This window comes from Macrotis lagotis, chromosome 1 (assembly GCF_037893015.1).
Source record: "Macrotis lagotis isolate mMagLag1 chromosome 1, bilby.v1.9.chrom.fasta, whole genome shotgun sequence".
In the NCBI taxonomy this organism is placed as follows: Eukaryota; Metazoa; Chordata; class Mammalia; order Peramelemorphia; family Peramelidae; genus Macrotis; species Macrotis lagotis.
In genome coordinates, this window is record NC_133658.1 from 628,769,392 (window position 1) to 628,783,676 (window position 14,285).

Consider the following 14,285-nt stretch of genomic DNA (forward strand, 5'->3'; position numbering starts at 1 on the left):
TATTCTAGAGAAGAAAACAGGTAGTAGTTTTAACTTTCATTTTTAATTCATTCCAGTCTATTTTTTCATTAGAAGAAAAGCACACTAAGGTGTTAAAGAAAGAATAGAAACATGTTTTTTATGAAACTCAGAAAACAGTAATTCCACATTTAAAACTACCAAATAATAACTGTTGCTTGAACAACTATGCTTCTGTTGAACTGGAAACACAAGTAAGAGTGTAAACTTGAAGAGGAAAATGTGACAAGTGTGTACATTGTTTTCTCATGACATAACTACATTCATGGTGAAGGCTAGGACAAGCTACAACTTGTTACTTGAGCTTAGAAAAAATTGAATTTTGATGTGACAGGTTTTTCTTAGTTTTCCTATTATATTCAGTGTCCTTCAGAATCATACCAAGGGGCAAGAAAACAAATCATGGATGTCCTATGCCATGATTACTGTTGTCTGGACAATATTTGCTGCCAAAGCTGTATCCTCAACCCTCTGAGAAGGATGTGATCGGTCTTACAACATTCATGGTAATTTCCTAGGGGCTCTTTTCTACTGCTCTCTATGAGGCTGCTATCTAGACTCAGAGACCACAAGGGAAGTATGGTTGAGTACTTGCCAAAAAAAAAAACGAAAGCTATAGAGGTTAAGCAATCTTTTCTCCTTTTTGCAATGCTTAGATTTTGAAGAATTGTGGCCTTAGACTGAAAGTTCAGTAGAAAAGAATAATTACTACATTCTATTTATTAATGTCAAAACTAGAACTCATTATCTTTTATCTAAATGCACAAAGAATGCCACCCCAAATTTTGCATTTTTTTGATCTGTATGAATATGTTTTCTTCCAAAGGTTTTTAGGGGAAAAAAGAATGCAAATCTCTTAATGAAATGAATAGACCAGAGCAACAGAAAAACAAAACAAGAATGATGAAATACTAACTATTCATTCCTCCTTTCCTCAATGCCTCTTCATGTCCTTATGTATTCTATTAATATTCATTTGCCTTCTTTGTTGTGCTTTAAAGAAGTTTTTAATTTTTGTTTGTACATTTTCAAAATTCTTTTAGAGTGATGTTTATAACCTCTCTCTTGTATTGTTCAACTGTGATTTGGACATCATTTCTATATTGATTAATGATGTTTCTATTGGAGTTGGAATCAACATTTATTTGCACTTAGATTAAAAATTTTAGGTTGAATCACAAAATTTTCAATTCTTTCTTTTAATCATCAGCTAGTTATTATCAAGTTTAGGTAGTATCAAGCTCTAGATGATGTGCAATAAATAGATAGCTGGGTCTAGAGTTAGGAGATCCTAAGTTCAAATCTTGCCTCAGATATCAGCTAGTTGAGTGAGTGACCCTGGGTAAATCACTTAATCTCTGTCCAGTTTCCTTAGTTGAATAATAGGGATAATAACGGTACCAGCCTCACAGGGTTGTTGTGATAAAATTAGATAATATTTACAAAATGTTCAGCAAAATCTTTGGCATAAGTTGTTGTGTTATTCAGTTATTCAGTTCTGTTTGATTATTCATGACCCTGTGAATTATTGCAGTTTTCTTTGCAAAGATACTGCATTTCCTTTTCTAGTGGATTAAGGCAAACAGAAGTTAATTTGTTCAGGGACAGCTAGCATGTATCTGAGGTTGGATTTGAACTCAGATCTTCCTGACTTCAGGCCCAGTGCTCTTTTACTGAGCCATCTACTTTCCTTGTTTCATATATAATAGGCTCTATATGAATGCCTAATCCCTTCTATTCTGGAAAAGAAAATTCATTTGTTATTACCTCACAAATTCCTTGGCCAAGTCACAGCCTTCCCTTACTTCAAAATTTTGATTAGTGCTTCTTTTATATATAATCTTTCTGGTTGAGGGGTGTATATGTGTGTCTGTGTGCAAGAGAAGTGGAAAATTCATGGAAAAAGGTATGATTGCTTATTATTAAAACCTAATATTACTAAGACAGGATTCTATTCAAATTGAAAGCTTCAAATAGATGAAGGCTATACTTTTTCCCCATGGTTAAGGATAGGCATGTGGTATCTTTGCCAGAATGGGTTAATAAAGATTTTATTTGGAGAATAGTTTATAAAAGGAAAGGAGAACATTACTGATTCAATAATGAAGAAAAATAATTAACCAATGAATCTCCCTAATAGACTTTCTATCAAAGTATTGTTCTATCAAATGAGATTTTATATATATATATATATGTATATGCATATACATATATACATATATATATATACATATATGAAAGTTACTTTGTATATCTTAAGATGCATCCAAATACTAATGACTGGTCAGTCAATAAACATTTATTTAACACTACATGACAGGCATTCAAAGAAAGGTAAAAATCAGACCTTGTTTTCAAATAGCTCACAGTCTAATGATGGAGACAGCATGCCAAAACTATGTACAAACAATCTATATACAAATAAGCTATAATCAATTGGAAATAATCACCAGAAGAACAGCACTGGCATTAAAAGTGATTATTAAAGGCTGGGGGTTTGAGCTGGGTTTTAAAGGAAGCCAGAATAACCAGGAGTTGTGTATGGTATTTTCTTTCAGAAGCAGAAGAAGCTAGTGTTACTTGATCACAGAGTAGGGGGAGAGGGGGAGAATTAATTGTAAGAAGATTGTAAAGTTGGGGGAGCAGGCTCTAAAGGGCTTTGAATGTCAAATAGATGATGTTATATTTGCTCCTGGAAGTGAGATGGAACCAATAGAAATTACTGATTACTATTGAGTGGATGTGTGTGAGACTTAGTCATATCTTTAGGAAGATCACTTTGGCAGCTAAGTAGAAGGTAGAATGGAGTGTGGAGAGATCTGTGGCAGAGAGACCAACCAGTAGGCTATTACCCTAATCCAGGTGTGAGGTGGCGGGGGACTGTACCAAGATGAGGCACTGTCAGAGAAGAGAAAGGAGCATATTGAAAAGATAATTACAATGGCAGCATCAATAGACTTTCACAATAGATTGACTATGGTGGGTGACATTGAATGAGAAGCTGAGGATGACACTTGGATCATGAATATGGGTGACTAAAAATATGGTGGTGCTTTAGACAGTATTGGAGAAGTTTGGAAGAGGGAAGAATTTAGAGGGAAAAATAAAGTCAGTTTTGGATATGTTGTGCTGAAAATATATAATAGGACACCCAGTTCAAGATGTCTAACAGACAGCTACCTGAGAATCAGCGGAGAGGTTATGGACACAGCTATGAGAGTCATCTGAATAGAGTTGATAATTGAATGAGATCACCAAGTGCAATAGTTTAGTGGTAGAAGAGAAAAAGATCCAGGACAGAATCACATGAGACACCAAAGTTTAGCAGGCATGACCCAAATGAAAATCCAGAAAGGGAGACCAAGAAAGAATAGTCAGATATGTAGGAGGAGATCCGGAAGAAAGCAGTGTCTTAAAAATCGAGATAAAAGATCACGGAGAAGATGGTGATCCATACTGTTAAATTAGGCTACAGAAAGATCAAGAATAATGATGATGATGGTGATTTTATAATAATACAGAAGAAAAAAATAAGGATTTTTCTTTCAGGAGAGTATCAGTGCCCTCAAATGACATGGAAGGAAAGGTTTAAGAAAACACAAAAGTCACCTCATATCATGATCTATCTACTCCCACCTTCCTTACATCTTTCATCTTTCTACTTTCCTTAATCACATCTCACCCCAACTACTCAAATTATCTTTTAATTGAGATTCTCCTCCAAGTGTTTCTTCCTCCTCTAGTCTACCCTCTGCACAGTAGCAAAATTATAATTCTAAAGCAAATGTCTGGTCTCCTGATGTGAGAAAAATGGTATTGATTGTGCCTGCTGAGGCATCCAGGAGGCAGCATGGTAGAGTGGTTAAGTACTGAGCTGGGGTTCTGCCTCTTTCTAACTACTCATGTTTTACCTCTGAGGCATCCTGGCTCTGACTTTGCACTGGTCAATCTCAGCTAGCTTTCTTAAAACCATGTTACAGAAAAGGTGTCAATCTGCATTGGGAGAGAAAATTCTTTACTAGGAGACCTCTATATTGCTGCAATCTCAGGTCAAATAACATTTAAATTACCTGCCCCAGTGGATAGAAAGGATAGGATAGAAATCAGGACAATCTGAACTTAAATCCAACCTGAAACACTTACTGGCTGTGTGGCCCTAGGCAAGTCATTTAACTTCTGTCTGCTTCAGTTCTTTCACTTGTAAAGTGGGTCTAAGTGCTGCGTTCAGTTTCTGGCTCATAGGAATAGGAATAGGAGAAGTAGTAGGGGCTTCATAAATGCCCATTTCCTTCTTTTCTTCCTAGCTCTGACACATACTGGCTGTGTGACTGAGCAAGTCACTTATCCTCTCAAGGTTCTAAGTAACTCTAAGACTCCACATTGCACAGAAGGTGGTGACCTGCACTGAATGAACAAGATTCCTTCTTGAGAACATTCCTAGACTGATGAAATGATAACTTTATTCTCTATCTAATTATATACACACATATTATGCAACACAAATAATTGCATAAACACAAGTATAAAGTATACAGACTTACATGTGAATATATGCATGCTTGCATGTGTATATGCATGGATAATAATAATAATATGATGATGTTTTTCTTTCATTCTTGAAGACCATGACATCAGGGAGATGATGCCATGAGAAGAAGGGAATTGAATTTGTTTGCTGTCCTAAGTCAGCATAGTTGGAGATGCCCTGGATGCAAGGCAATCACACACACAAACACACACACACACACACACACACACACACACACACACACAAATGTAAATGCCTTTCATTGCTCCTTTGCCTATTATTTTACTTTAGGTTAATGTTTTACTGACCCTTCAAATTCAACATATGCAAAACTGAACTTACCATCTTTCTTCCTCAAAACTGTTTCCTCCTTCAAATTCTCCTTTTTTTTTGTTAACATCATCTCACCAGTTATCCATGCTAAAAGTCTGAGTTATAATAATTATCCACTTCTATATTATGCATTTTCCAGAATGCTTTCCTCATATCAGCCCCATCAAATAGATAGTGAAAATATTATGATCATCATTTTGCAGAAATGGAAATAAAGTTGCAGAGGGGTTACATATTTTGCTCCTTCTTAATCTCTCAATACAATTATTTACTATGTCTTGTGAGTTCTAATTATACCACCTCTCACATCCATTCTCTCCTCTCTACTCATACTGCTACATCCCAGTGCAAACTCTTATCATCTCTGATCAGAAGTAATGAAATAGCTAACTTCTCTTTCATCCTCCATCATTCCATCATTATGAAGTTTGCTTCATAATCCTGCTAAATTAATGATGCTGATACACAAATTTGACATACCAATCCCCTGCCCAAAAAACTTCAGTGGCTCCCTTTCATAGACAAGATTAAATTTAAGATTCACAACAGAATTTTAAATTTCCTTTCAGGTCTTATTTTCATAGTAATTCCCTTCATGAATTCTGGGTTCTAGCCCAATTATAATACTGGTTAATCCAAATTTTGTTATGCTTTATTTTGCTTCCGTGCATTCTCATAGGCCTTCTCTGGTGTTTAACATAAATTCCCTCTTTATCAGTGTAGAAATCCTTTTCCTTTAAGACAGATAAAAAATGAGAATGAAGAGCTTTGCTGGGAGGAATCATTACTCATTCTTTTTTTTTTTTCTTTTCTCTCTCTAAAGACCTTAAAACATGATAAAGATTGTTTGGGTGATAGTGTGGGTTTGATTAGTTCAAAAACACATTTTTGGAAATGAATAAACCTAAATTGGAAATTTACATCGTAAGAAAAACTAGCTTCCCTTATTATTTCAATGGACAGATTCTTTGCACAAGTATCCAAGATGTCTCAACACAATGGATATGCTGTGGGCAGCTCTATGAGAGCAGACATCCTGATGCTTGCCTAGTACAGCTTCTAATGTGCAATGAAAAACTGAGCTTAGGCATTTGTCACATTTCTATTAGCGATGAAAATATTATTACTATAAATAATCTTAATAATCCCCAAAGAACTAAAATATAACTCATTAATTTAAAGACTCAAATATTTTTAAAGTATTTAACTCATTAGCATTTGTAATTGCTAGATTTCTCTGCAAATAAAACTCGAAGGAAAACACTTGCTACATGCTGAACTTTTCTCCAAGGCTTTCCCTTTTGTAGAATTTCATTCATATAGCAATATGTGAAAATGGTCACCAAGAGGAAAAAGTGAAAGATTTCACACAACAAATCTATCAAATCTATTCCTTAAATTGAAGGATACAGTTATTAAAACATCTGCGTGGAAAATCTGTCATCTCCATATATCTGGATGTTTTATAACCTTTCAGATATATATATATATATATATATATGTATATATGTATATATATGTGTGTGTATGTGTGTGTATATGTGTATATACATACTTATACATCTTTTATATGCATATATGAACATACATACATAGATGCTATATATGTATGGCATGATTCATATAGTTTCTTTCATTTTATTACAAAGGGAAATTCACTGACAGATTATAAGCAAGCAAATCACTTTGTCTTGTCTTTATAAAGAGATTTTGTTCTTATGAAACCTTTCTGGATAACTACATTAACCAACTTTTCCTTAAAGGCACATTCACTGTGTATATATTATCTGTATTTTTCATTATTTTTAAATAGCAGTCATTCCAAATGTTTTAAAAGATAGGAGGTACAAAATTATTCCTCCGTGGCAGAAGGACACTAACTGGCAGGTCAAAGACTAGAGCTGGGGAAAATGTATACATACAGAATTGTCCTTTGGGTATCATGACTTTTCTATGCTTTCTCTCTCAAAAAGAAATCAGCTTTACAACAATGAACCTTTGAAGGGACAGTGGAAAAGAAGGTTTTCCTTTGCTCCTTCAATATGAGACTGTTTTGGGAATGAAGTGAGTTAATTACTGACAGATTCTGCAGAATACTTTTAGGTAGATAGCTTCTGTGTTGGTATAATAGAGGATTGTTTCCAGGGCATGAAAGATCTTTACCTGCATCCATCCTCTCTGTTCTACCATTCCCTCTCTCTTCTAACTAACCTGAAATTCACATCATAAGACTAAATTTCTTGAGGTGGAAAATAAAGGTAAAAACTTTGCCTATGAAGATGACTGCTAAAATGTACACATAAAATGTTCACATATAAGAGTGAATAGAGAACATACAACCCTGTCTCACTAGTATATGCTCTTGGATTATTTCAATTGTTCTGTAGATGTTTTGAAAGAGCCATTGAGAATAGCACTTAGGAAAGTAAGATATGGCACTTATGAGTCAGTCAATTGAGGTGGGGGAGGAACATACTAAGAGCCCAAGGACCTGTCTGGGATAATTAGGGGAATGGAGATGCAATAGAATGTCAAGAAGATTAGAACTTAATGACAGTTTACCAGTTTATGCACTTCTAAAGACAAAAATTTCATTCATTTTTGTCTTTCTTCCTTAGTGTCAACTGTGAATTTATCAGTCCTATGAAGTACCTATTCTCTCCCAGGATAATGTGATTTTTCAATGTGTTTTCAGAAGAAGGTCAAGGGAACAATATCACAGGGAGCAAAGAGGCTGGATTTGGAATCAGAGGTTTTAGGTTCAAATCCATGTCTTTCCTTTTTTCTATATGTGTGACATTGGATAAATCACTTTATCTCTCTAGGATTCATTTATAAAAGGATGGGTTAGACCTGCATATCAGAAACCATTGAAGTTCTTTCCAGCTTTACAACAATGAACCTGTGAAGGGATGGGGGGGAAAAGGTTTTCCTTTGCTCCTTCAATAAGAGACTGTGTTGAGAATGAAGTGATAACTGAGCTAATTACTGACAGATTCTGCAGAATACTTTTAGGTAGAAACTTTTTTTTCTTTTGCTGTTGTTGAATAATTTTTTGATGAAGTTGGTCTAGCAAGTTCTAATACTTTCTAGAGAAAATATCATTATAATTGTCAATTGACATTTCAAACTTTGTAATTATTAAGCAATGGCACATACCAGCATGATCAAAGTATATTATTAGGAATATGATAATAGACAGATGACATTTAAAATCCCAGGGGTTTATCCTAAAGTCAGTGGCTAGGCCCTCTAGTGCTACAATCAATGGGTGCTCCATCTGATCTCAGTAATGGTTTGAAGCCCAGTGTTGCTGACTATGGCATTTTGAATCAATGAAAATGCCTGACATGATATATCTCTAAAGCTTAACTGCACAATGGAAAGATAGTTTCCTTTTTTGATGAGGATTGATAGTTTCCCTCCAAAAGGTGACTGCAATTTCTCAGAGGAAATATAGCAGGTTTAAAAATTTTTTTTAAAAGCTGCCCTACCACAAATCGAATCAGAAAAGAATTCTTTTGATCTAGACTACTTTTCTAATGTTTTATATCATGTTCCAATCCCTTTTTTTAAAGGTGATGTTTAAGTTAGGATTATAGATTTATCTATAAGTCAGGGAAACCACATAGCATCAATAACTTCATCAGTTAGAATGGAAAGTTAATTAGCAGATAGAACTCAACACACATAAATGACAGTAACATTTCTTAATAGCTTAATTTCCACTATTTGTCAAAGAGAAGTCTAATATTTTCAACAGATTTGGTTGTATTATACTTTGACTAATTGTTTTTTCCCCCTTTTACTCTCTTTGATGCACTTCTAGACACCCTAGCAACCTATATTTAAGCTTACTGGCTGGCATTACTCTCCAAAGGTTAAGTGTGTATTACACAGATGAGCCCCAAGATTAAGTACAAATTGTGAAATGTATGTGGATGTGCATGATCTGAACCAATGAACTGTGGCCTGAAATGATGTCACAAAATGTGCAGCAGTAAGTGGAAGGTTAAACCTACTTGCATCTCGGTTCATTAAACGCAGTTAAAGTGCAAATTCCCTCATTCTGACAGTAGTAATCACAAGGGTTCACTTTCTGGTCACAGCGCTGACTTTTAAACCCCATAGAGCATCTGCAGAATTTCAGTAAAATACAGCTAAATAAATATTCTGCCTTTTTTGCCATACATGTTTTAAAATCATTGTATACAAAAATGATAACGTGAATCAAGAACTCATTTCAAGTATGCTCAGTTTTCTTTCAACCACCATCATAACCCACTACCTTGAAAAGGTAGGAGGAATTAACTCAGGTATGGGTTGCCTATACCTGGATTGAGCAATCCTTTTTGCCCAAGAAGTCAGGAATCTCTGACAAAAAGCCGAAATAGCCAAGTGGAAACTAGTTGGTAATTACCAGCCAGAGAAAAGAGCTGGGGGTGGGAAACTGAAAGTGAGGGATTCACTGAATTCTGGATGTTATGAGAATTACATTTTGGAAACTGCAACAGCACTCCTTTTATGTACTCACAAACCCAGACTCAGTTTAATGTATTCCTAAGAAGCCAGAGATTTCATGGATTGGTGTCTTATAGCATGAGTTTATATAATGCTTCATTCTAAAATTCGATACATACATCAAACAGCATTATACATTTAAAAAGATGTCTCATGTTCTTTTGAAAAGAATGACTGTAAGTACCAAAGCATTCATAATAGATGATTATCTCTGGAGTTGAGGTGTATCTGAATACAACAGGGGAGATTAGTCCAATTTTCCCCTGAATTTCCAAGTTCAGAGATCCACTAGTGTTTGAAATGGGCATGATGCTAAGAATTAAATGAACTCTTCTTCATGATGCTATTAGCAATTGATAGATGAGTACATTCTGTCACACTTCAAATGAAGTTGGACCATATTAGCATTCTAAAACTGAGACATGGTCACAGAACACATTTACAAGCTGTTCCCCTACCCCCAGTAACAAAACAGGCAGATCAGAGCTACTATGCACAGACAGGTCCCATTTTGACAAACTTTCAATATAAAATACTCACAAACACACAGGTATATTTGTCTCAGGGTCCAGCTGACATGTGCCACCATTGTAACAGTAGCCATCACATAACTGACAGCTGGAGGCAATCTTTCCATTAGTGCAACTGTAGTGACAAATAAAAAAAAGCCCATTGTTATCTCAATCACTATAGTTGAAAGCTGACAAAACTCTGCTGCCGATGAAAATGTTTATCTTGGGATGGTTGTAGAAGGGTAGACAGCATGAGTTTTCAGTAAGACAGGATAGCTGGAGGCACGACTTTTTTTTAAACAAGAGAAAAATGACAGTTCAATGCTTTTATTTTTGCAACTTTCATATTTAACCCATTAGTTAACATCAACAATTCAATAATAGGTATATCTAGGGAAAAATAATGTCTAATTCTTATCTTTCAGAGAGTCTACCAGCATTGGTAAATTCCTCTCCTTATAGTCAAGGTTGGCCCACATCTCTAGGAGGGATATAAAGTAAACTACTGCTAGTGAAGAGTCTTGGAAATCGATGCTTTAGATACTTAGTCCATAAAGTTCGAAGAATTTTAGAATTAGGTGCAAGTTTTAAACTCCAATTCCTATAAAAATGTACAAATAATATCTCATAGGCAATTTGTCTCTTTTAGTTCTTTGGGTATATACTTAGTGTGATGAGCCAAGTACTGTATTGTTCCTCAGTCAACAGAAAAATGAAGAAATTCAAATTCCAGTAAGTATAATATGTGTATGAATATGAATATAAAATGATAATACTTTCTTATAGATTTATGGAATTTGTCTAAATACTGTTTAGTCATATCACTTCTCTAGTTCTTTTATTCAATTCAAGTAAATAAGATCCAGTAGGTATCTACTAGGTGCACAATCCAATCCTAGATGTGATCATTTCTAACTTGAAAGAATATCACCAGAGGAGTATAAATGGGAACAATGGCAAATATAAAGTTTTTGTAGACATTCAGACTCTTAAAGTTGTTACTTTTTAGTAACCACAACCAACTGAAATAAGCATTCAAAGAGGGTAGGAAAAATGGGAGGTGATAAATATAATTCAAGGCAAATTCATCTCCTATCACTAAAGGAAAGCTCAAAGAGTGATTTTATTTTATTTTATTTTCAGCATTTTTCATTAGTATGTTAGAATGGTAAAATAAAGAGATAATTGACCCTTAATTCAATTAGGGCTTAAGAAAACATTTGTTCATAATGCTATGCTGGAGAAAAATAATAATAGCTATGCTATAGAAATTGTCTTAAAGTTTACAACAAATTTTGCATATATTATTCCATCCTCAAAACAACTCTGGGAAATGAGGACTATTATTATCTATAATATACATTTAAGGAACCTGGACAACAGAGGTTAGATGACTTGCCCAAGGTCACACAATTAGGAAGTGCTTGAGACTACATTTGAACTGTTCCTGTCTTCCAGATTGAGTGCTCTATTCACTGTGATGCCTAACTTTCTGTGGGATGGTATAGAGGTAGAATTAGGGAAAATCTGTCCTGAGCATCATAGGCAATATGTTCTATTTCAATGGAAGTTCTCAATAGTTTGATAAGTGTTTTTGAGCTATAAAAAAAAAGATTCAGGCTTAAGGGATTCAAACTTCAGGCATACCTCTGAGCTTTCTTCTAATTCTAAAATACTCAAAAGTTAAGTACATTTCCTTCCAAATTATCTTCCTTTCTCTCATGATGAATTGGATTTAAATAGATCATAAACTTCAAATTAAGTGCTTGTCTATGCAGAAGACTTTTATTTTATTTTATTTTTTAGGTTTTTTGCAAGGCAGATGGGGTTAAGTGTCTTGTCCAAGGCCACACAGCTAGGTAATTATTAAGTGTCTGAGGCTGGATTTGAATTCAGGTCCTCCTGACTCCAGGGTCAGTGCTCTATCCACTGTGCCACCTAGCCTCCCCAGAAGAAGACTTTTAAAAAAACTTAGAAGATATAGACATGGAGAAGAAACAATATCCATTATGGAAACTTATGTCCCTGCTTTTAAAGTTTATTAAATGACTGTAACACTAATGTTTGTGGAACTACATATGATCATATATACACTTTCAGTATCATATTAATATATAGGAAATAGACATAACCCAAGTCCTGTTCAGATTTCTTTTGGTGGTAACTTTCCAATAGTTCTTCACCTAAAGAAGTACTGTGGTTTCTTTCTTCCTCTATTCCTTTATAATTATAGGTTGGAAAAGCTGGGTCTACCACATTGTTGTTGTTGTTTTTGAGACCTATGTGGATATAGCATGCCAATACTATCCATGTTTTTTTTTTTCCCTTGGCAAAGATATCGGAGTGATTTGCCATTTCTTTCTTCAGAAGATTAAGGCAAACAGATTAAATGATTTGCCCAGGGTCACATAGCTGGTAAGAGTCTGAAGCTGATTTGATCTCAGGTCTTCTTGATTCCAGACCCATCACACTATGCATTGTTTCACCATATAATAACTGCTTGATAAAAATTTATAGGCTTTAAAGTGGATTTTTAAAAATCCAAAGACTAAATCAATAGCCTAGTTCCCCCCCCTTCTAGTACTTACTTGAAAAAGACATTGAAGAATCTGACAAAAAATGCTATTCTATTACTTTCTCCTTCCAACAAGTTTTTTTCATGATTAATTAAATAATAATAATATTTGTATAGTTCCTTAGGACTTTCAGACATTTATAAATATCTCATTTTGTCCTCACAATAAGCAAGTAGCAACCTAACAACTAGAAGCTATTATCTTCATTTTATAGAAAAGGAAACTGAGGCAGAAAGAGGTTGAGAGAATCACCTAGGGTCACATAGCTAGTAAATATATGTATACATATGATTCTTCCTCTGAATTCTTAGGTTATTCTAAATGAGGGCTCACTTTTTATTACTGTTACATGATGATCAAGTCCCATTTAATTTAAATTCCAGATACAAGACAAAAAATTTAAAAAAATTTAAAAAATATATATGTCCACATTGTTCCCGGGTAATATTTAAATTTTGAAATTGAAATATATATATAATAATTTTTCTCTTAAAAGGTATATGCCCATATTATTTCTGGTATATTACTTTTCATGAGCTAATTACAAGTTATTTGGCAAACCAAAAATAAAATAAAAGAATTCCCACACCAATTTATATCACAGGGATATTATTTCTGCAATCCAAAATTGTAATCAACTTTGACTTCACCAATATTTATTTAGTTTTCTATAGGAATATAACAGGAATTCTGCTTACAGCAACATTTATGATGTTCAATACAGAATAGGTCTTAGTAGTCATAGGATGAGCCTAGAAGTTACAAAGCCTAATTTCCATTTCTAATCAAGGCTCTATATGATAGCTTGAACAAGCCTGGATAAATTATGTAAGATGTTTTTGTTGTGATTTTGTTTTAAGTTTAGTTGTTTCCTGATATCCTTGAAACAGAAATTCTATCATGAGTTTGTGATTGACTCTTTGATGCCAAGAGGAAAGACATTTTATAAAAGAAAACTAGTTTCAGCTAACATATCTCTAGAAAACCAAAACATTTACTTATGTATTTGGTGCTATCACATTCAGTCATTTTTTAGAATATTTCTGAAAGATCTTATTTTGGGAGCCATATTTCAAGGTGGCCATTATTCATCTTAATGACTTATTTAATAATTTTTAAATACATGATACCAAAATGTTTTTAAAGATTTAGAATTATGTATATTTTATGATGATGGATATTTTCTGCCACATATTTTTAAAATCAAGATTCATCTAAATCTCAAAGAGAAGAAAATGGCATTCTCTGGTTGGTACTATCTAGTCATTACTGATATGAAGAAGAGAAAATGGACTCAATATTCTGGGATGTTTCCTTGTGAACTAGGATCTCTTTCTGTATCCTAAATGGAATTCAGAAATGATATTTTTTTTCAGGATCTCTTCCTTTCTACAGAATAAATGAGAATATATTTACTTTTCTGTTTCTTCCTTCTCTTTCTTACATCCTTTCCTTTTTTCTTTCTCTTTTTTCTTTTTCCTGACTTCCTTTCTTATTTATTTATTTATTTATTTTTTATTTCACAGAGCTTGATTCCTATCCTCCCCACATTGCAGGGTAGAAGCATAGTCCTTGGAAGGTATCTGAGGGAAAAAGTCTTCATTTCACACCTCCAGAAGACTGATCAGATGGGAAGACAAAAGGGAGCATGTTGTATTTTCTATCTTTTGCATCCAGTTCTGGAATGCATTTTAAACTTTACTACAAAGACTTGCTGAAATGGTCAAGGAACTTGATTACAATTAAGCTATTTGCTTCAAGAATCAAACAAAAGAGTTTTTCTGCTTATGTACTTGT

At 34.1% G+C, this 14,285-nt stretch overlaps 1 protein-coding gene across 4 annotated transcripts in view; it reads right to left on the reverse strand.

Moving 5' to 3' along the window:
• Positions 1 to 14,285, reverse strand: part of LRP1B (LDL receptor related protein 1B) — a 2,479,914-nt gene that overhangs the window by 33,264 nt on the left and 2,432,365 nt on the right. For 3 of the 4 annotated variants that reach the window (XM_074215080.1, XM_074215079.1, XM_074215078.1), the window contains one exon: positions 9,941 to 10,045. In XM_074215080.1, the coding sequence (XP_074071181.1) occupies positions 9,941 to 10,045 (105 nt within the window). Of the gene's footprint in view, positions 1 to 8,723; positions 9,016 to 9,940; positions 10,046 to 14,285 lie in introns of those variants that run through there. The other variant, XM_074215081.1, reaches the window with a different exon arrangement.